Below are 24,003 nucleotides of genomic sequence, written 5' to 3'. Positions count from 1 at the left end.
ATGCAAACCTAATGGATGCCATAAAAATGAGGACAGACAAAGCAGAGGAATGAATCAGTGATATAGAAGATACAATTATGGGGCACTTGGGTGGCTCAGTGGGTTAACTGTCTGCCTTTGGCTCAGGTCATGATCCCAGGGTCCTAGGATCGAGTCCTGCATTGGGCTCCCTGCTCGGCGAGGAGTCTGCTTCTCCCTCTACCCACTCCCCCTGCTCATGACCTCTCTCTCTCTCATTCTCTCTCTCTCTCTCATTCTCTTTCTCTCTCTCTCAAATAAATAAATAAATAAATAAAATCTTTAAAAAAAGATAAAATTATGGAAAATAATGAAGCTGAAAAGAAGAGGGAAAGAAAGGTATTGGATCACGAAAATGGACTCAGGGAACTCAGCAACTCCTTAAAATGAAATACCATGCATATCATAAGAGTCCCAGAAGATGAAGAGAGAGATAAAGTGGAAGAAGGTTTAGCTGAACAAATTATAGCTAAAAACTCCCCTAATCTGGGGAAGGAAACATACATCAAAATCCAAGAAGCATGAGAACTCCCATTAAATTCAACAAAAGCAAGCCATCACCAAGGCATATCATCATCAATTTCACAAAATACACAGACAAGAAAAGAATCCTGAAATCAGTAAGGGAAAAAAAGTCCTTAGCCTACAAGGGAAGATAGATCAGGTTCACAGCAGATCTGTCCAGAGAAACGTGGCAGGCCAGAAGAAAGTGGCAGGATATATTCAAGCTGCTGAATGGGGAAAATAGGCAGCCAAGAATACTTTATCCATCAAGGCTGTCATTCAGAATGGGAAAGATAAGAAGTTTCCCAGACAAACAAAAAGTAAAGGAATTAAAGGGGACTCTTTGGGGGGGGGGGGAGACCAAAAGCAACAAAGACTAGAAAGGACCAGATAACAGCACCAGAAACACCAACTTTACAGGTAACACAATGGCACTAAATTCAAATCTATCAATAATCACTCTGAATGTAAATGGACTAAATGCTCCAATCAAAAGATACAGGGTGTCAGAATGGATTAAAAAAAAGAAAAGACCCAGCTACATGCTGCCTACAAGAGACTCATTTTAGACCTAAAGACAACTGCAGATTGAAAGTGAGGGGGTGGAGAACCAGCTATCATGCTAATGGATATCAAAAGAAAGCTGGAGTAGCCATACTTATATCAGACAAACTAAATTTTAAACAAAAGACTGTAACAAGAGTTACATTGTATCATAATTAAGCGGTCTATCTATCAAGATCTAACAATTGTAAATATTTATGCCCCCAACTTAGGAGCACCAAATATATAAATATATAAATCAATTAATAATAAACATAAAGAAACATTGATTATAATACAGTAATAGTAAGGGACTTTAACATCCCACTCACAGCAATGAACAGATCATCTAAGCAGAAAATCAACAAGATCAACAAGGAAACAATGACTTGAATGACACATAGCACCAGATGGACTTAACGGATATATTCAGAACATTTTATCCTAAAGCAGCAGAATACACATTCTCTTTGAGTGCACATGGAACATTCTCCAGAATACATCACATACTAAGTCACAAATCAGCCCTCGACAAGTACAAAAAGATTGAGATCATACTCTGCATATTTTCAGACCCCAATGCTATGAAACTTGAAGTCAACCACAAGAGAAAATTTGGAAAGACCACAAATACACGGAGTTTAAAGAACATCCTACTAAAGAATAAATAGGTTAACAAGTAAAATAAAAAAGAAATTAAAAATACATGGAAGCAAATGAAAATGAAAACTAACAGTCCAAATCCTTTGGGATGCAGCAAGGGCAGTCCTAAGAGGAAAGTATATTGCAATACAATACCTCAAGAAGCTAGAAAAGTCAAATACATAACCTAACCCTACACCTAAAGGAGCTAGAAAACTAACAGCAAATAAAGCCTAAAGCCAGCAGAAGGAGAATAATAAAGATTAGAGCAGAAATAAATGATATAGAAACAATGCACAAAAAACCAGTAGAACAAATATATGAAACTAAGAGCTGGTTCTTTTAAAGAATTAATAAAATTGATAAACCCCCTAGCCAGATTTATTGAAAATGAAAGAGAAAAGACCCAAATAAATAAAATCAAGAATGAAAGAGGAGAGATCACAACCAACACCACTGAACAAACAATTATAAGAGAATATTATGAAAAATTACATGCCAACAAACTGGGCAATCTGAAAGAAATGGACAAATTCCTAGAAACATAAAAACATACAAACTTACAAACTACCAAAGCTGAACAGGAAGAAAGAGGACATTTGAACAGACCCATAACCAGCCAAGAAATTGAATCAATAATCAAAAATCTCCCAATAAACAAAAGTCCAGAGGAATGGCTTCCCAGAGGAATTCTACCAGACATTTAAAGAAGAGTTAATAACCTATTCTTCTCCATTGTTTCTTTTTTTTTCTTTTTTTTTTTTTAAAGATTTTATTTATTTGAGAAGAGAGAGAGTGAGCAAGAGAGGGAGCACAGGAGCAGGGGCAGAGTGAGAGGGAGAAGCAGACTCCCCTGATGAGCAAGGAGCCTGATTTGGGGCTTGATCTCAGGGCTCTGGGATCATGACCTGAGCCAAAGGCAGACACTTAACCGACTGAGCCACCCAGGCACCCCTTCTCCAACTGTCTCAAAATATAGAAATGGAAGGAAAACTTCCAAACTCCTTCTATAAGGCATTACCTTGATTCCAAAACCAGACAAGACCCCACTAAAAAGGAGAATTATAAGCCAACATCCCTGATGGCCATGAATGCAAAAATTCTCAACAAGATACTAGCAAATCCAATCCAACAGTACATTAAAATAATTATTCACCAGGTCGCCTGGGTGACTCAGTCAGTTGAGCATCCAACTCCTGATTTCAGCTCAGGTCATGGTCTTGGGTTCATAGGATCCAGCCCCATGTTGGGCTATGAGCTCAGCATGGAGTCAGCTTGAGATTCTCTTTCTCCCTCTCCTTCTGCCCCTCCCCGCACTGGTGTGCTCACTCTCTCTCTTTCCCTCTCTCACTAAAATAAGTACATAAATAAAATCTTAAAAAAAAAAAAAAGTATTGGGGCACCTGGGTGGCTCAGTTGGTTAAGTGTCTACCTTTGGCTCAGGCCATGATCCCAGGATCCTGGGATTGAGTCCCGCCTCAGTCTCTCTGCTCAGCTGTTGGGGCATGCTTCTCCCTCTCCCTCTACCTGCCACGCCCCCCTCCCGCTTGTGTTCTTTCTTTCTCTGTCAAATAAATAAATAAAATCTTTTTTTAAAAAAAGAATTATTCACCACAATCAAGTGGGATTTATTCCTGGGCTACAGGGTTAGTTCAATATTCAAAATCAATCAACATGATATACAACGTTAATAAAAGAAAGGGTAAGAACCATATGATCCTCTCAATAGATGCAGAAAAAGCATTTAACAAAATACAGCATCCATTCTTGATAAAAACCCTCAACAAAGTAGGTATAGACGGAACATACCTCAACATCGTAAAAGCCATATATGAAAGACCCACAGCTAATACCATCCTCAGTGGGGAAAAACTGAGTGCTTTTCCTCTACGGTCAGTAGCGAGACAGGGATGTCCACTCTCACCATTACCATTTAACATAGTACTGGAAGTCTTAGCCTCAGCAATCAGAAAACAAAAAGAAATAAAAGGCATCCAAATTAGCAAGTAAGAAGTCAAACTTTCACTATTTGCTGACAACATGATACTCTATATAGAAAACCCGAAGGACTCCACCAAAAAATTGCTAGAACTAATACATGAATTCAGCAAAGTGTCAGGATATAAAATCAGCATACAGAAATCTGTTGCATTTCTATACACCAATAACAAAGCAGCAGAAAAATCAAGGAATTGATCCCATTTACAATTACACCAAAAACCATAAGATACCTAGGAATAAGTCTAACTAAAGAGGTAAAAGATCTGTACTCTGAAAACTATAGAACACTTATGAAAGAAATTGAAGAGAACACAAAGAAATGGAAAAACATTCCATGCTCATGGATTGGAAGAACAAACTTTGTTAAAATGTCTATACTACCCAAAGCAATCTATACATTTAATGCAAACCCTATCAAAATACCACCAGCATTTCTCACAGAGCTAGAACAAACACTCCTAAATTCTGTATGGAACCATAAAAGACCCCAAATAACCAAAGCAATCCTGAAAAAGAAAAGCAAAGCTGGAGGCATCACAATTCTGAACTTCAAGCTCTATTACAAACCTGTAGTCATCAAGACAGTATGGTACTGGCACAAAAACAAATAGATCAATGGAACAGAACAGAGAACCCAGAAATGGACCCACAACTATACAGTCAACTAATCTTCAACAAAGCAGGCAAGAAGATCCAATGGAAGAAAGACAGTCTCTTCAACAAATGGTGTTGGGAAAACTGGTCAGCAACATGCAGAAGAATGAAACTGGGCCACTTTCTTATACCATACACAAAAATAAATTCAAAATGGATGGAAGACCTAAATGTGAGACAGGAAACCATAAAAATCCCAGAGGAGAACCCAAGCAGCCTCAGCTGTAGCAACTTCTTACTATACATGTCTCTGGAGGCAAGGGAAACAAAAGCAAAATGAACTATTGGGGCTTCATCAAGATAAAGAGTTTCTGCACAGTGAAGGAAATAACAAAATTAAAAGGCGGCCTCCAGAATGGGAGAAGATATTTGCAAACAACATATCCAATAAGGGGTTAGTATCCAAAATCTATACAGAACTTATCAAATTCAACAAATAATCCAGTTAAGAAATGGGCAGAAACTATGAATAGACACTTTTGCAAAGAAGACATCCAGTTGGCTAACAGACACATGAAAAGATGCTCAACATCATTAATCATCAGGGAAATACAAATCTAAATCATGATGAGTTACCACCTCACATTTGTCAGAATGGCAAAAATTAACAACACAGGAAACAACAGGTGTTGGCAAGGATGCAGAGAAAAGGGAACCTTCTTGCACTGTTGATGGGAATGCAAACTGGTGTAGCCACTCTGGAAAACAGTATGGGGGTTCCTCAAAGAGTTAAAAATAGAATTACCCAGGGGCGCCTGGGTGGCACAGCGGTTAAGCATCTGCCTTTGGCTCAGGGCGTGATCCTGGCATTATGGGATCAAGCCCCACATCAGGCTCCTCCGCTATGAGCCTGCTTCTTCCTCTCCCACTCCTCCTGCTTGTGTTCCCTCTCTCACTGGCTGTCTCTCTCTCTGTCAAATAAATAAATAAAATCTTTAAAAAAAAAAAATAGAATTACCCTATGACCCAGCAATTGCACCACTAAGTATTTACCCAAAGGATACAAAAATACAGATTCAAAGGGGTACATGCATCCCAATATTTATAGCAGCATTATCAACGATAGCCAAACTATGGAAAGAGCCCAAATGTCCACTGACTGATAAATGGATAAAGAAGATGTGGTATATAGATACAATGGAATATTACTCAGTCATCAAAAAGAATGAAATCTTGCCACTTGCAATGACATGGATGGAGTTAGAGTGTATTATGCTAAGAGAAATAAGTCAGAGAAAGACAAATACCATATGATTTCACTCATATGTGGAATTTAAGAAACAAAACAGGTGAACATATGGGAGGGTGGAAAGAGAGAGAGAGAGAGAAAACCACAAGAGACTCTTAACAAAAGAGAACAAACTGAGGGTTGATGGAGGGAGGTGTGTTGGGGATGGGCTAGATGGGTGATGGGTGATGGGAATTAAGGAGGGTACTTGTTATGATGAGCACTGGGTGTTGTATGTCAGTGATGAACCACTGAATTCTACTCCTGAAACCAGTACTGCACTGTAAACTCCCTAGAATTTAAATAAAATTAAAAAAAAAAAAAAGGAAGAGAGGAGGGGGAACCTTGAAGACACTTTTTCCCACACCAACTCAATCCTTTCCCCTCATCCTACCCTCCACCTCAGTGTCCATAAAACTAGCTTTTTTAAAGATTTATTTATTTATTTGAGAGCAAGCAAGAGAGGACATGAGCGGGGCGGTGGGGAGGGGAGAGGGGGGAGGGGCAAAGGGAGAGAGAGAACTCTCAAGCAGACTTCCCACCTAGTACAGAGCCCAACTTGCAGCTGGATCCCAGGACCCTGAGATCATGACCTGGGCTGAAATCAAGAGTCGGCTGCCCAATAGACTGAGCCACCCCAGTGCCCCTACCATTGCCTTTTGTTCAAGGCTACCTCAACAGTGAGATGACCCCCACAACTGCACTGATCCACCTGATCCCCACCACTCATCAGTCCATGGGGGGAAGTGCAACAGAGAAGTCTTTGCTTTGCTTTTAGCATCTTGCTTAATGCCATTGTAGTAAGGGATTTAAGGCTTTCATTTTGGGCTTCTTGCTTGAATCAGCTGTTCAGACACTTTGACAGCTCAGCTCTTTCTCAACTCACTTGAGTTTCCAACACTGATTCTATTACATTCTGCACCACCCAGAAGCTTGAAGCCTTCTAGAATGATAGAGGGGCCCTTTGAAGGCTTGACCAAGCTGCCAGTATGGAGATACTATGCACAGAGGGGGCACCACCTCCAGGATATGGTATGTATATATCTTGAATCAACAACCACTGTTGTTGCATGGTACCCATCAGGTGGAATACAAGGGCCAGGATACAAGAGTTGGAAGTAGTGGCCCTGCCCCCCATCTCTCCCAGTGATCCCCTTGGGAAATTCATGCTCCCTGCTCCACAGCTTGAGACCCTGGATCCAGAGGTCCTGGCTCCAGGAGAGTAACACTTGCACCAAGAAACACAGTAGAGCCCCATAAACATGAAACCACAGCTGCTGCTCTGCCATTTTAGGCTCCTCATGTCAATAACTAGGAGGCAAAGAAGAGTCACAATATGGCAGGTTTAACACACCTTATTGGCAGTCTCTGCTATGCATTGGGGGTAGGGAAAATGTTTGACACCAGATAATCCAGTAGGGCTTCTCCTCATATGACCATTCACCAGATTCAGCCATGGCCTGAGATAGGTATGGTGGTGACCAAAGGCTCAGGCCCCTTTGGAATAAAGGTCTTTGTCACACCCAGTAAGTCAACACCTCAACAGTGTTGGTGGCTGAGAGTGAGGAGAATCTCGTGGTAGTGGGAGTCCTGATGAGTATCAGCTGTGGCTTCAAGACTAGCTGCAGCTGCAAAGACTGTAGTTCATCCTAATCCTCATCTTGTAGGATGCCAGGGAAAGAGCCAACCAGGATCCTGGAAGCGCTGTTCCCAGGGCAATGCAGGTACTATATAAAGCAAGTGGATCTGAGAGGTGCAAGGGTGGGCGGTAGTGCGTGTTATGATGTCACCCAGGTACCCTCCTCAGGACCTGATTCCCCACCAGCTGCTGGGAGTGTTGGCTGTTGAAGGCTCCCAGCCATATCCCCTTCTGGGAATTGACCTTAACCCAAAGAAGCAGCTTCACCTCAAGTGACATTTCCTCCACAGGGCAGCCTGCATCCAATGACTGGTTGATGTTGGAGTCAAAAGCTCCACCCCTTTGCCTCAATCTGGGACCGGCTTCGAGGGGCTGTCTGACCTCCAGAGCTCCCTGTGGGACCGGCTGAGGTCTTTGTTGCAACCACATCACAGCTCAAATTCTCCTACTGCCCAGTTGTACTTTCCTTATCTCTACTGGGTCTTGATCCCAACAGCATGCCCCCCAAAATATGCTGCACACAATCTCTGTCTCGGAGTCCCTTTCTGAGGATTCACACAATGAGGGAGATGCAGTCTCGGAGTGAGCACCCTCCCGGTGAAATGCAGCAGGACAGAGTACCCTTGTATAAGCCACAGTGGAACAGAGATCCAGGTTTAGTGGATACACTGAACTATATTTGTTGAAAGCTGGTAAGGTGCCTTAGGAAATGATTAGGATATATGTAAAAACTGACTGTGGTCTTATTTTTCCATCTTTAATGGGCAAGGAAGAAAAAAATTGCAGTGGTACTACTATAATGCTGTACAGAACGCACAAGTTTTCTGGAGGTCGACGTGGTCACATATATCGAGAGCATTAAAATGTTTTCCCCTTTGACTCATTAATTCTTCGTCAAAAAATTATCTAAATATTTAAATTGTGGCGCCTGCATGCTCAGTCGGTTAAGCATCTGCCTTCTGCTCAGGTGATGATCTCAGGGTCCTGGGATCAAGCTCCATGTCAGGCTCCCTGCTCAGCAGGGAATCTGCTTCTCCCTCTCCCTCTGCCCCTCCCCCCACTCAAGCTCGAGTGCTCGCTCTCAAATAAATAAATAAAATCTTTAAAAATATATAAATAAATAAAGATTTAAATTAAATATGTAAAGATATACTACATGGATGGACTTCATAGTAATCTAGACAGCCATTAAAATAATACTGAAATATATTTACCAACTGAAAAGATGTTCATTATATAGAATTGTAAAAGGAAGAAAAAAAAAACCCAGCTTATATAATAGCATGTTTCACATGGAAGGAGGTACATCATGAAAATGTTAACAAGTAATATTTCTGTGTGATACTTGAGATGGTTTTTATTATCTTTTCGTTTATCTGTGTCTCTGCTCTTCTTCTGTGAATGTGTATTACCTGCAGTTGTTAAAATCATAATTTACTATAAAATAAGGAATCAACGATTATCTCATTTTACAGAAAACACACTAATTAGAATCCTCCATTTCTACCTTCCTCTTTTGTATCACTTTATACTTTATGTATTACAGTATACTGGCATATTTCTGCACTTTGTATTTGTATCCTGCCTCCATCTTTAGGTAAGTTTCTAAGGCCCTACCTTTTTTTCTTAAGATTCTATTTATTTGAGAGAGAGAGAGAGAGAGAGCGAGCACGAGCGGGGTGAGGGGCAGTGGGGAAGGACAGAGGCACAGGGAGAACCACTCCCCACTGAGCAGGGAGCCCTACTCGGGGCTCAATCCCGGGACCCCAGGATCACGGCCTGAGCTGAGGGCAGACACTTAAATAACTGAGCCACCCAGGTGCCCCTCTAAGGCCCTATCTACAGAAACGGCTGCCACTGCAGATACTTCAACACTTCGGTGAGTGAAGAACATAATAGATACACTGAGCTGTAGCATAGAAGGAACTAGTAGCACAAAGCACTAGAGCCCTGTGTTCCTGTTAATTAGAATGTAACACAAATCCCATACAGGCCACACCCTTGGATATTTCAGTTGAAGTCATACTGGGAATCAGACAGCCATCCTGTTGCCTCCCACATACTGTGCAACCCAACGCTTTCTAAAAAGCTGCCATGGGTCATACAATCCTCTCTATAACTGCTGAAAAGAGCATGGGCTGTTTTTGGTTTTGTGCTTGTGTTTTGTGCTTGTGCTCTATTTCTGAGCTGCCTGTCAACCACCAGTCCGCTGCGCCCAGCACGAGTCTCTTGGGGCCAATAAAGTTGGACGATTAACCCATGACGCTCGCACAGCCCACCACAACTGCACATGAAGTGTATGAATCTCTTTGTCTTTGAAGAATGGGGTGTGAAATTTCCTTTTTCAATTTCAAGCCAAGTAGATGGGTTTTATCTCTTTGTGAAACTCTGGGTAATTATTGGACCCCAACCTGCAACAGAAACAGTTTACCTGGTTGAGGCTTAGCAGCAAAAGAAATGAATTATATCAAAGTCTTCAGGATGCTCCAGTGTGCCTGGCTCCCTAGAATGTAAGCTCCATGACAGACAGGGACTGTTATCTGCTCACTATGGTATCACTAGTGTCTATCTTGGTACTCGCATATAGTAGGTATTCATTAAATATTTGTTGCATGATTGAATAAATGCATGAATGGAACGAAGTACGGGGAGCGCTGTAATTTTAGGGGCACCAGGTAGCGTCTATTGACCAAATAATCCTCCTCCATCAGAAAACTACAACCTATAATTCTAAGATCAGAACTGAATCCATTTGCCTTAAGATTCTTGTTTCACTTAAAATGAAAATGCCCTTGGGGTGCAACGGTGGCTCAGTCAGTTAAGCATCCAACTCATGATTTCAGCTCAGGTCATAATCTCATGGGTCATGGGACTGAGTCCCGTATCTTTTGGGTTCCCCACTCACCGGGGAGTCTGCCTGAGATTCTTTCTCTCCCTCTCCCTCTACCCCTCCACCCACTTTTGCACACATTCTCTCTCAAATAAAAAAATGAAAATGCCCTGTGCATTGGTAAGAAAATAAATTGGTACAACCTTATTGAAAATTAATTTGGCAGTTTATGAAAATGTAGAATAGAATGTCCATTCCCTTTCACCTAGGGCCAGCCCTTCCAAGAATTTATCCTCAAGAAATACACACACAAAGATGTTTAATGCACTATTGTTTCTAATGGGGGACAAGGGGAAGAAGAGAGGGAAAAAAACCTAACCTAATCTAAATAGCCATTGGTAGGGGATTGGTTAAGGGTAAAAAATTTAACCACTGACTCTCCTCTTCCATTGATCAAAGATTCTCTTAGGGCCTTCACTTCATTTCTCCTCCAGGGTTCTTTTGAGAGGCATGAGCCGGTTCCTCAGTGCTGACAACGGGGAAACCTGAGAGGCACAGGGGACAAGAGATGTAGTCAAGTGGCTCAGAGCCCACATGCAACTGGAATGAGAGACAGGTGAGCCTGGGAAGATCTGACCTGATGCATAAGAGCATCTGATATAGTGATATAGTGGTTGTGTGTGTGTGTGTGTGTGTGTGTGTGTATCACAAATATGTATTTTTTAAGAATGCTCATCTTTTACTAGAAGATTTACAAAAGAATTTATGTGATGTCAGAAATTTGTTTCCAAATAATTTGGCATCAGAAGAAAATGTTGGGTTTTTAGATCCAACAAGATTGGACTAGATGATGGATACATCAGGGTGCATAATTCTATTCTCTCTGCTTTTTTATATATTTGAAGTTTCCATTATGCACACCAAATATTTTAAGAAAATGTGCTCTTTCTTTTCTTAAGTGATTTTAAGTCTTCCCAAGTTCCCAGTTTTACTCACTCAATGAAGATGTTTGGCATCAAGTCAAAAGATAACAACCAGAGGGGCGCCTGGGTGGCACAGCGGTTAAGCGTCTGCCTTCGGCTCAGGGCGTGATCCCGGCATTGTGGGATCGAGCCCCACATCAGGCTCCTCTGCTATGAGCCTGCTTCTTCCTCTCCCACTTCCCCTGCTTGTGTTCCCTCTCTCGCTGGCTGTCTCTATCTCTGTCAAATAAAATAAAANAAAATAAAATCTTTAAAAAAAAAAAAAAAAAAAAGATAACAACCAGAAAAGAAAACCAATCAAATCAAGGCAGAACACTGCTTGTGCCAACTAGGTGATGTAATGTTTCCAGAGTTCAGAGAAAAGAGGGAGAATCACAGGTGGGGAACTCAGAAAGCTTCAGCTGCTTTGTCCCTCTCCCTCCACCCTCCTCCCGTTTATGCTCGCTCCCTCATACGCTCTCTCTCTCTCTCAATCAAATAAATAAATAAATAAAATCTTTTTTTAAAAAAAGAAAGTCTAGGGGCACCTGGGTGGCACAGCGGTTAAGCGTCTGCCTTCGGCTCAGGGCGTGATCCCGGCGTTATGGGATCGAGCCCCACATCAGGCTCCTCTGCTGTGAGCCTGCTTCTTTCTCTCCCACTCCCCCTGCTTGTGTTCCCTCTCTCGCTGGCTGTCTCTGTCTCTGTGAAATAAATAAATAAAATCTTTAAAAAAAATAAATAAATAAAATAAAAAAAGAAAGTCTAATAACCACTGGGAGACAAAATATGGAATACAATTTGTAAAGGTGATGATTAAAAGCAGTTGAATCAATATTAAAATAACATAGATACAATGTGATTAATGTATCCATTTTTATAACAGCTATAAAAATAAGAGTAAATTTGAATGCAGTTTCTCATTCTTTTAATTTATAATAATATAATGTAAGGTATGGTTTAAATTGTGAAATGACAAGTATGATGAAAGTTTTAAATATTTTTCAGTAACTGTGTGTGTGTATGATTCTGATATTTAGCTTTTGGGAAAAATTAAACAAGTATCATATAAAAATTGGTAAAAACTGCCATCATTCCCACTGTCCTCACCACTACTTTTGATAGACATCATGATCAAACTTCTCACATGTCGGTAACTAAAGAGAAAAGCAAATGACTAAAAAGGCATTTCATCAAGAACTGCTAAAAACTAATTTGGTCAGTAGCTAGCATAAAATTTTCTTATTCTGTTAATAAGAGGTAGGATATATTAAATATTTTATAAGTTGGGGACTGATTATATTTGGAAGAAAATACCTCATAGGATGTTTGATAAATACCTTATTGAACACTGCATACCAGCTAAAATAAATCATATCAAAATTTAACCTGCTAGTTTTACTCAAAGTGTGATAAAGTGTTGGTAATCGAGGAAAATATTACAGTTTGATTTAAAAGAATCAGCATCATTAATCGGTACTACTACAGCTGTTTAAAGGAAGGTTCCTTCCCAGCCAAAGATATGTTTCTAGAAAAATAGCCCTTTTTTAATTGAAATATAGTTGATGTAAAATGTTATATTAGTTTCAAGTGTACAACATAGTGACTCAACAATTCTATACATTACTCAGTGTTCATCATGATAAGCATAGTCACCATCATCATCATATGTTATTACAATGTCATTGACTATATTCCCTAACTCCATGATTTATTTACACCTGGAAGTTTGTACCTCTTGATCCCCACCCTCTTCCCCTCTGGCAATCATCAGTTCTCTGTATTTATGATTCTGTTTCTTCATTTGTTTTGTTTTTTAGATCCCACATATAAGTGAAACCATATGGTATATGTCTTTGCTTGACTTATTTCACTTAGCATAAATACTCTCTGGGTTCATTCATGTTGTCACAAATGGCAAGATCTCATTCTTTTTTATGACTGAGTAACATTCCAATAGCCCATATCTTTTACAGATTCATTCTGAAATGTCTACATATGAAATGATATATCTAGGATTTGCTTCAAAACTGTAAGGGAGTGTAAGAACTATACCTCTGTGGTCTTCCTTCCAAAACCCATAAGTACAGTTTAATCATGAGAAAAACATCAGAAAAATCCCAGTTGAGGGATGTTTTGTAAAATATCTGAGCAGTTACCTCAAAACTCTCGATGTCATGAAAACCAAGGAAAGTCTAAGTAATTGTCACAGACCAGAGGAGACTAAGGAGACATGACAATGCGATGTAATGTAGTACCCTGGATGGGATCCTGGAAGAGGAAAAGGACATTGGGGGAAACGAGCAAAATCCAAATAAAGTATAGAGTTTAGCTAACAGTACTGTGCCAAAGTTGATTCTTTAGTTGTGACAAATGTATTATAGTAAGATGTTACCAATAGGGAAAAATAGGCACATAGTATATGAGAACTCTGTGCTATATTGCACAACTTTTAGTAAATCTAAGACCATTCTAAAATAGTTTTTTTTTTTAAATGCAATAGTAACAGTGGAGAAGGAAAACCAGAGAGGTGTGTTGTTGGACCAGGAATGGTCACATGTTGACAGTTATATATATATATGTTGGTGGTCCTCAGTTTCAATAATTTACTAGGAGGGCTCACAGGACTCAGCATATAACTGTACTCACAGCTACCATTTATTACAGCAAAAGGATAGAAAATAAAATCAGCGAAGATAAAAGGCACATGGAGCAGTCCAAAGGAGACCAAACACAAGCATCCCAGAGTCCTCTCCCTATGGAGTCATATGGAATGCATTTAATTCCACCCCAGCATCTAACTGTGACAACACACATCACACTGTCTACCAGGGAAGCTCATCGGAGAAGCCTAGAGTTTTTACTGGGGTCTGATCACAGAGGCACCCTCTAACTAGCACATATCAAGATTCCAGACTCTTAGAACAAATTCAGCATAAACCGCATTGTTTGCACAAACATTTTAGGCACAGTGAGCCATCCTAATCATTTAGGGACAGGGTCTTATCAGTGTAGGGAACTTAGACCATTCAACTTCCCAAATGCCAGCCGAAGGCCAACCTTGCAAGCAGGCCTTTCTAAGAATGGCAGTCTCAGTCCTACACACACACACACACACACACACACACACACACACACACACAGAGGCATATGACTCTCTGGGACATAGAAGAGAGATGTTTCATAACCCACCCCCTCCTCCTGCTATGGAAAGTATCCCCACAACTCTCACTTGGAGACCTCATCTACTAGTCTGGGCCACAGGTGCATGTCTGAGTGAGAAAGGTGGGGAGGGCTGAGAAGAGGAAATCCCAATTTTCTCAGTGGGCATAGCTCTAAATTAGCCTGGAACTCTGCACTCTTTTTCCTTGTTTTTTTTTCCTTCTGTATGTGAGACTAAAGTTCTGAGAACTCGACCCTGAGAGGATAGAAAAGAAAGAGGTGGGCAGAAAGGAAAAATGGGAAAGAATGATGGGATCTTTGAAGAGGAAGAGACCAAATCGGGTCAGCAAACTGCTCCTCACTATCTCCTGGATCCATTCTTAGTAGCATGAGGATTATGACTGTCCTGTAGCTCACGGAGTTTGAGGTTCCTAAAATGGATACAAGTGGTGATGTCCAGAATCTGAAGCGTGTGAAGAGCTGAGGGATATATGGCCATAAGGGTTCCCATCCCCTTCAAATAAGGTAAGACATACAGTTTCAGATACACTACAGTACATCGGCAGTGAGCATTTTTGTTAAAACTTGTTATTTTGTGAAAAGTGTATTTGTACATGCGTGGGGGTGTTAAAGGAATTACAGTAACTTCTGTCACCCTGTTTGGCATTAAGAAAAAATTTTTTTCGTGTGTGGAAACCTCAAAAAATGGAAGTGGTCCAGGCTTCTCTTAATCTCTTGGAGGCCCAAGAAAGAGTGCTGGTTGGTGATACACAAGGTGGAGGTCATCAGCACCCAGAAGCCACGGTGATCAGACACAGAAGCAGAAAAATGTTCACCTTTAGCGCAGAAGGCTGACCTATTGCCCGCCTAATTCTGATAAGGATCAAATAGGTGCTGGTTGCTACATTCTTAAAGGGTCTCATGACTGCCTGTACATCTCACCAATAGTTAGTATCAAGCTGAATAAGCACCAGAAAAACCTTGTGAAAGTAGTTTTATGAGTAGAAATGCCAAGAAAATATTTATGATCTAACACTTCCTGCACGTCTCCTCCCCCCTGAACTCTAAGTATAGAACCACCAGTTTCATACAGCAAAGGTGCGGCTCTTTCTAATGACGGGTCTTATCCCCGTGCTACTTAAACTTGCTAAATTGCACTGTAACATCTTTCAAGAATTCTTTCCTGACCAGGCTTGCTCAACGAACCCACAACAACAGGAATGAAGAGGATCGCCCAACACAACTTCTTTCGGAGAAAGAAGGGCCTGGAACCAGACCACTTACGGGACTTACTGAAGAAGAGGCGTTTACAAAAGCTAACCAAGAATAACCACATAGGAAAAAAAGCAAGTGGAACGAAGTTGGGTAAAGATTGTCAAAGAGAGCAAAGAAAATCAAAAGAACGCAAGCCAACAGTTGCGTTTAAGAGAGGAGTTAATCAACAATGTCAAACATTTCGCTGATTTTTCCCAGCACCAACTACAGTAACTCTGCCAACGCCCCCGCCCTGGTACTATTTATACATATCTTTGGGCTCTTGTACAGAGCTTTACCCGGTGATTTACAGTTTATTTCCTCCAATTACACGGCTCAAGCAGGTATGAATCTTACTCATTTTTCTCTTCCATAGAGCCTTATGTCTACTGCTCAATTAATATCAGTGAAATAATTTGAAGAACAATTGAAAAACCACCCCAACCAAGATCCAACCTTTTAACCTGCTCCGGAAACCAAACTGCCGGCGACACGGCCAAACTACGCAGGCGCAAAGGCAGAACCCCCGGGCTTCCTCCAGGTCTTTGCTTTTGGCGCGAAATCCCGGCTCTGTGGGCGGGGGCTGAGGGAGAAGCCACGCTCATTGGGCAGGTTTGGCGCGAAATCCGCGAGCTCTTGCTCCAGGATTGGTTCCGGCCATCACGGTGGGGCGAGGGGGCGGGCGGTGGTGGCAGCGGCGCGCGCAAAGCAGTAGCGTAGCTGGTGAAGCGACTCGTGGCTGTGGACGGTGTCTGCTGCGGCCCCTCGGCATTAGGCAGCAATGGACCTCGCAGCGGCAGCGGAGCCGAGCGCCGGCAGCCAGCACCTGGAAGTCCGCGACGAGGTGGCCGAGAAGTGTCAGAAACTGTTCCTGGATTTCTTGGAGGAGTAAGTCGGGGAGCGCACCTTCCTCGCGGAACTTCCCTGAGCTGCCGCTCCCCGCTCCGGCGCCCCGGGTCCTCGGTTTACGGCTCTCGGGGCCGTGGGCCGCCGCGTGTTGGGGAACGGGGGGGGGGTCACACGCCTTGCAGAGCGTCCACGCCTCACTTGGGGCTTAGCCGGGCTGCCGCGGGGGACTAAAATTCACCACGAGCCCTTCCTCAGACTGTGACTGTGCGCAGCTCTTTGATCCCATCATTCCGTGTTCACCGCCTGTAAGGCTGGTGGTCGGGTCGGCCCTGGTTACCTATGCGGAAACTGAGGCTCGGGGAGGATAAGTAGCACGATCGAGTGGGGGATCCCTGCAGAATCCTGATTGAACCGGACAGCCAGGCCCCTTCGTGTTGGGGTCGCCGAGGGCCCGAAACCCTGGAGCCTATGGAGTTAAAAGTACTAGCATGAACCCTGCGCGTAGACAGATGTTCGGAAGAGCCACGACCTGCTTAAAAGTGGCTGAGCACACGCCCTCCATCCATCCCTCCATTTCCGAAATTCCACCACCCCCCTCCCCATACACACACTTTTTTTTGGAGGGGGGTTCTGTTGCCTTCCAAGCTCCTGGCCTGTCATAACTCCCCCTCCCTGTCTGGCTTTCCGCCACTGCCGCCAGTTATTTTCTTAGATAGTGCAGATGTATCACTTCTTTCCCTTAGAGTGTGGACTTTGGAGTGTCTTATGAAATATTTTTTTTAATTGTAAAATATACGTAACATAAAACTTACCATTTAACTTTTTTAAGTGTAGAGTTGAGTGGCATGAAGTACATACATGCACCTTGTTAAGCAACTATCACCACCATCCATCTCCAGAACTCTTTTTGGCCTTCCCAAACTGACACTTAGCAACCACCCAAGAGTAACCCCAATCCCCACCCTGCGCCAGCATCTGGCAACCACCCTTGCCCTTACTATGAATTTCACTATTCTAGTTACCGCTTATACTTGGGAGTCACACAGTGCTTGCCTTTTTGTGACCAGCTTATTCCACCATAATGTCTTCAAGGTTCATCCATGTATGCAGCATGTGTCAATTTCTTCTTAAAGCTGAACAGTATTTCACTGTATACCTGTACCATTTTTTGTCCATTCATCCACGGACTTTGGGTTGTTTCCACACTTTTACTATTACTACTGTGAATAATTCTGCTATCTTAATGAAATTCTGATATATTTAAAACAATAATTTAATTTGCATTCCTGACTTCTGCCTCACAGCTCTTCATCTTTCAAAGCCCATCTAAAAACTCACAACTCCTTTGTGAATCCCTATAAACCTTTTAGGCAACACCAATCCTTTCTTCCCTTATGCTCCTAAGATGCCATTTTCCGTTATCTCTGTAGAGTAATATATCTACCTGTCAGCCACTTCATCTTGAATGTAAATCCCATCCTTAACCCCACCTGGCCACCACACCATATGGCAAAGGTCCTCAATGTTTAATTTTAACAAAGAATATGATTGCTTTCACTACCTTGCAGTTTACCATACAGCTATGTGCTGGGGATAATGATAAATAAGACAAATAATCACTCTGAGGGGGTCAGGGGAGATGTTAACTTCCTCTCAAAATTCCACTTTGATTTGCCCTTGTTTATGGAACAAAGTCCCAAGTTCTTCATAGCCCTTCCCAGTTTCACCTTCCACAACCAGCCTGTCACCATCCCTGTTCCTATACCTTTTCTGACATTGCCACTTATTTTCCACCATCTATAGCCAGTTTAACCACCACTGGGGTTCTTTTGGTGTTTTTATTTTGTTTTCTTTCAAATTCTGAATGTCTTTCAGGGCTGTATTCCAGTGTCACCTTTTAAGTTCTTGAAGCCTTTCTGGATGTTCTTATTGAGCAGAATTAGTTTATATCCCCACAGCACATTTCTTGACCTTTTTTTCCCCTTGATTTTACTGTGGAAGGAGCACTTAACATGAGGTCTACCCTCTTAAAAATTTTTAGCTATACAGTATATTATTGACTATAAGTACAGTGTTACACAGTAGATCTCTTAAAGCTTACTCAGTCTCACTTGGCTGAAACCGTATGCCTATTGATTAGTACCTCCACATTTCCCACCTTGCTCTAGCCTCTGGCAACCACCATCCTGCTCTCTATTTATTTAATGTAAGCTCAGCACTGAACCTGGGGCTTGAACTCCTAATCCTGAGATCAAGAGTTTGCATGCTCTACCAGCTAAGCCAGCCAGCCGCCCTCATTCCACTTTGACTCTATTAATTTGACTATCTTAGATACCTCATATGGGTAGAATCGTTCAATATTTGTCTTTCTGTGATTGGCGTATTTCATTTAGCATAACATCCTTGGAGTTCATCTTTGTTTACACATATATCATTACACATATATCAGACTTTCCTTTTTAAGGCTGAGTAGTGTTCCTTTGTATGTGTATACATTTTCTTTACTCATTTGTCATGGACAGTTTGGTTGTCTTGTTACCTCTCTTTAATAATGTCTCCTATGAGAGTGTCAATCCTAGGGCAGGAACAACACTGTCATTTTCAGCTTCAAATATCTCTGGCATAATGCTTTGCAGGTAGATGTCCAGTATATATCTAACAGCATGTTGTATTTGAAGAAGGAATCGATTTTTGCCTCAAAACGAATCTGCAGTTTATGTTAAAAGAACAAAAAGCAAAAATGTTTGTGATAATGCTTTATGTTGTGTGTATAGATATTTCTGTTTTCCTGAGGACTTGGGCAGTGAAGTACCTCATCTCTGTATTTATTTTTATTCATGTTTTTAAATTAACAGCTAGTCTGTTAATTTTCCTTATAGAAACTGAATCTTTGGATTTCAACTTGCATTTCTTGGTTTAATATTTTCCAGTCTTAATTATACATAACAATAATAAAGGAATAGTTGGCATTTTTATTAGAAAATATTAAATTAAGAAATGCAGATTAAAATCTGAAGTCTGTTTTTCTGTGTTCTGGGCTCTGTGCAAAGCATTTCACAGGCATTCTCGTTGAAACTTCACAGTAATCTTATGAAACAAAGCGATATCCTAATTTATGTTTATTTTTTTCCCTCAAAAAAAGGGGATAGGTAACTTGCCCCAAGTTACACAATTAGTAAAGTGAGCCTGTCTTGACCCTAAACCTGATGACTTTTAACCAATACACTGACTTATCAGGCATTTAGATTCTTCTTTTTACTACCTAATTCTTCAGTTTAATCTGACTTACATGTATCTGCAGGTTCCAGAACAGTGATGGAGAAACTAAATACTTACAGTTAGCAGAGGAGCTCATTCGTCCCGAGAGAAACACATTGGTTGTAAGTTTTGTGGACCTGGAGCAATTTAACCAACAACTTTCTACCACCATTCAAGAAGAGTTCTATAGGTATGGTGTATTAATCTTCTTTACTTTAAATAGGCTTGGAGCCTGTGAATCCAGCTCTTCTTGGACTGCAAGTGTTCATTTGTGAGGCAGAAGCTAGCTGTCACAAAAGGCCTTTGATAGAGCCAGTGGTCATTTTAGTTGAACTAATTTAGGCCTTTGTAGAGCTGAATATTTTTCACATGTGAATGTTGAAAACCTACACTTCCAATGTACTTTTCCCAAGTTTTCAGAGGATCACTTACTTTGTATCAGGCATTCAGTGCTATTGCTGTGTCGTTCATCTGATCCTTCCCCTTGCCCCCGGGAGTAGGTGTTTTGAGAAAGCGTGTGGATCCTATTCTTGATCAGGGGTGTCTTTAAAGTAATGACATTGTTCTTAAAGTTTAACTTTTTTCTGATTATAAAAGTAATGTGTATATTGTAAGAAATTTAGAAAGTAGAGATAAGTAGAGGGAATACAGACATACTTATAGTCTTACAAATTCCCAAGGATCTTCTGGCACATTTTGTTTTATTTCTGGGTATATGTAACTATTGAGATCATAGTGTAGATATAGTCTCCTGCCCTTTAACTTAACGGTATAACATAATTTTTCATATCGTATAAAATCCCTGGAAAACATTTTAATAGCTGAGTGGTATTTCTTTTGGGCAGAAACTAGACATTAATAATTTTGGCTTTCATTTTAATTGCTGTATAAAATAAGAAACATATCTTTAAACAAATCTTTGTCAGCATTTGGATTAAATAAATGTGACTATTTGTATAAATAAAACCAGGTTAATATAAACATCGTGGACAGTTGTGAAACAGAAATGAAGACCCAGAAGTAAGGAGAGACAGCCCTATTCCTTTACATGGTGGGCTGGAAGATGGTTGACTTGTTTCAGTGTTTCTAGTCATATCTGATCATCAAGAATGTTTGCAGGGATAAGCAGCAGAGTTTATTGTGAGAGTACAAAGCAGGATAAGTTGTATTGACAAATGTGAGGGAGATCGAAAATCGAGGCTGGTGGTAGAAACACCTATACCCATACTTCATACACAGGCCATCTAGCAGTTCTGTCTCCAGAAAGTAGCTCATTTTTCAGAGGACTTCCAGATCCCACTGCTTAAAAACCAAGCTGCAACAACTACTGGGAACTTGTATCAAGACACTTCAGTCTAACCAATCAAGTCGTATGTTTCTGCCAGTTTGCTCTCATGTCAGCACACAGATTTCTACCCTCATCCATTTCTTACCAGTCAAGAATTATACCTAGAAAAATATACCAGGCCTTGACATCAAATAGGAGACTGTCTTTCTAGATTGCAAACCACCTAGATTGTTTGGGTAGATTCATCTTGAACGGAGGAGTGGCCTACAGTGTCGGTGCTAAGTGCCAATTTAAAGATAGTGAATATTTGGGTATAACATTTTATCTTTGGTGTTTTTCTTGTCTTAGATCTGTTTGTGGTGGGATAGGAGAGGATTAGAAGAGTCTCAAACCTAGACTAGACAATAGAAGTATCCTGCATAGTTAAATTTTAAGGCTTGGTTGTAGCCAGATGAAATTGCTTAGTCTCAGCTGTTTGTAAGTGTGAAAGGTAAAGGGTGCCTGGGCCTTGGTAGGCCTCTTGAAGGTGACATGTGATTTTTGTTCGTTTGTTTGCTTTTCAGAGTTTACCCTTACCTATGTCGGGCCTTGAAAACCTTCGTCAAAGACCGAAAAGAGATTCCTCTTGCCAAGGATTTTTATGTTGCATTCCAAGACTTACCTACCAGACACAAGTAAGAAACCCTTCTTTGGAAGAACAGGAATTCACCAAACAGTATAGGCATCACTTAATGATTAAAACTCAGAAGGTTTAGTCTTTTTTCTTTTTTTTTTTTTAAGATTTTATTTATTTACTTGAGAGAGAGACCAAGTGAGAGAGATAGCATGAGCAGGGAGGAGGGGCAGAGGGAGAGGCAGAAGCAGACTCCCCGCTGAGCAGGGAGCCCAACATGGGGCTCGATCTCAGGACCTCATGATCTGAGCCGAAGGCAGATGCTTAATCAACTGAGCCACCCAGGCGCCCCTAGGTTTAGTCTTACATGTGTGAAGAGTTAGGCTTAGTTATTTCGAAAGTTTGGTTTTGAAGAAATACATTTTTCTAGGAAGATGAAATGGGAAGTAAGTTAAATAAAGCCATTTCTGGAGATTGTCATATTTCAGGACACCTTTCAGGGGACATCTGGAAAAATCAATCAAGTGAGAAAATATGAAAACTGAGAACAGTCACAGAAATTCATGAATCGCTGGAAATTTTTGTCAGAGTTTAAATGGCATAACTTTAAAACATTTTTCCCTTTAGCAGTTATTTAAAGAATAAATTTACTGGAAGAATTTGAAGTGATATTTTGAAAACTTAAACTACTGAAATTACTTGTAAAATTAGCAAGTTATATAATATAAAATGAGTTTGTGAGGTAAAGGAAGTGTTTCTGAACTTCTGAATATACCATTTCTTTCCTATGATAACTTTACTGTGAAACTAATACATGATTATTTAGAAATTATAGGTAAGCAGAGAACATTTGCTTATAAAATAAAATGGGATCATCTGTTTTATAATTGTAATTTCATTTCTTTGCTGTCCATTATTTAGTTTTCATATTGATGTTTTTTGCTGTGAATGCATATACACTTGTCTGATTTAGGAATGGGCACATTGACTAAATCATTCTTAGAGAAGAGTCCAAAGAATTCCTTCTTTCTTGTTTTTTGGTGTTTTTTGTTTGTTTGTTTGTTTTAATGTAAATTTATCCTTGAATACCCTCTCATTAAAATGGAAACATTTCTTAGGTTGGAAATGAATATTTACTAATGAGACACCTGTCTTTAAACAGAATTCGAGAACTCACTTCATCCAGAATTGGTTTGCTCACTCGCATCAGTGGGCAGGTGGTACGGACTCATCCCGTTCACCCAGAGCTTGTGAGTGGAACATTCCTGTGCTTGGACTGTCAGACAGTGATCAAGGATGTAGAACAGCAGTTCAAATACACACAGCCGAACATCTGCCGAAATCCAGTTTGTGCCAACAGAAGGAGATTCTTGCTGGATACAAATAAATCAAGATTTGTTGATTTTCAAAAGGTATTTATTAACTTCCGTTTAGTTCAGATTCAGTTTATGCTAATAATTCACCTCTAGGCACTTGCAGTTATTACAAGCTTATTTAGGTGATTTTAAGCTTAGTTTTTATATAAGTGGAGGTTCATTATATGTGACTACAAATTTAAGCCCAAAACTCTTAATGCAAATTTCAGTTATCAATATATTAATGTGTTTTAACCTTTAATAAGTTGGATTGGAAGCTCCTTCAGACCGTGACAAAATGTATTTGTCAGAGAATAAATAGTAAACATGATGAAGAAGATGATGATGGTGAAGAAGAACTAGTGTTAAGAAAACTTTGAAGAAGTGGAAACTTGTTGGTTTAAGACCTCACGTTGGTGGTTAGAGAGGAAGGCATGAATAAAAGGACAGGCAAAAATGGACGTGTTTCTTGGTAGCAGTGAGGATTATCACGATGGAAGTAGAGGAGCCAAATTGGAGATGATCTGAGGGATGATTTGGTGTGAGGCATGGAGGTACTCGGAGCCTTAAAATCTCAGGTTGGGAAATTTGGACCTATCTTGATAAACACGGGGAATATATTTTCAGGAGACAGGAACTTTTCTTTTTTAAAGGAAGACTAATGGGGCATTGGTGTGTAGTATATAACAAGAGACAAATTAATTAGGCAGTTGTAATTACCTGGGCAGGAGTTGGATGGTAGCAATAAAAATTAAGGTTGTGGGTGGAGGACCTCTCAGGTCCCCAGAAGACTTAGTAACTCTGTGATAGGCAAAGGGAAAGAAAAGTTGTAGCACCTCAAGCACTTAAGCATGGGGGAATGAGTACCAGACTAAAATAATTAATATTAACTTCAGTTTTTAGTCCTACTTAATGTTTTAATATCAGTCTGATACTTAGTTTATATGAAACATATACTCTACCAACAACTTTGGGTAAGAGGTGCTTTAGATTTGAAGAAGAACATTATATAACAATCAAATACAAGGGTAAATCTAGGTTGGGAATTGGTTTGGGGAAAAAAACAGTTGTAATAAAGGGCATTATTCACAATTGAGGAAATTTAAGGATGGACTAGATAATAGCAGACCTTACAGAATTAAATATTTAATTGTCTTGGTGTGGTAATATCGTGGTTACATAGGAGATGTTCTTAACTCTTAG

General features: G+C 40.5%; 1 protein-coding gene and 1 long non-coding RNA gene across 2 annotated transcripts in view; one reads left to right on the top strand and one right to left on the bottom strand.

Annotated features, from left to right (window-relative positions):
- Positions 1-11,220: 11,220 nt before the first annotated feature.
- LOC117801065 lies at positions 11,221-15,972 on the bottom strand. Its single transcript, XR_004623451.1, has 3 exons — positions 15,894-15,972; positions 13,181-13,292; positions 11,221-11,261 (listed from the first exon to the last, which is right to left on the bottom strand). It is a non-coding gene; the product is annotated as an uncharacterized LOC117801065 (long non-coding RNA).
- A 146-nt stretch (positions 15,973-16,118) lies between these two features.
- Positions 16,119-24,003, top strand: part of MCM6 (minichromosome maintenance complex component 6) — a 33,378-nt gene continuing 25,493 nt past the window's right edge. The window contains 4 exon segments of the mRNA XM_002930274.4: positions 16,119-16,325; positions 19,588-19,734; positions 21,396-21,506; positions 22,608-22,857. Coding sequence (XP_002930320.1) covers positions 16,219-16,325; positions 19,588-19,734; positions 21,396-21,506; positions 22,608-22,857 — 615 coding nt within the window. The 5' untranslated portion in view covers positions 16,119-16,218.

This window comes from Ailuropoda melanoleuca, chromosome 2 (genome assembly GCF_002007445.2).
Source record: "Ailuropoda melanoleuca isolate Jingjing chromosome 2, ASM200744v2, whole genome shotgun sequence".
Classification (NCBI taxonomy): domain Eukaryota; kingdom Metazoa; phylum Chordata; class Mammalia; order Carnivora; family Ursidae; genus Ailuropoda; species Ailuropoda melanoleuca.
The sequence above is the reverse complement of the archived record's forward strand: the minus strand, read 5'-3'. Positions and strand labels throughout refer to the sequence as shown.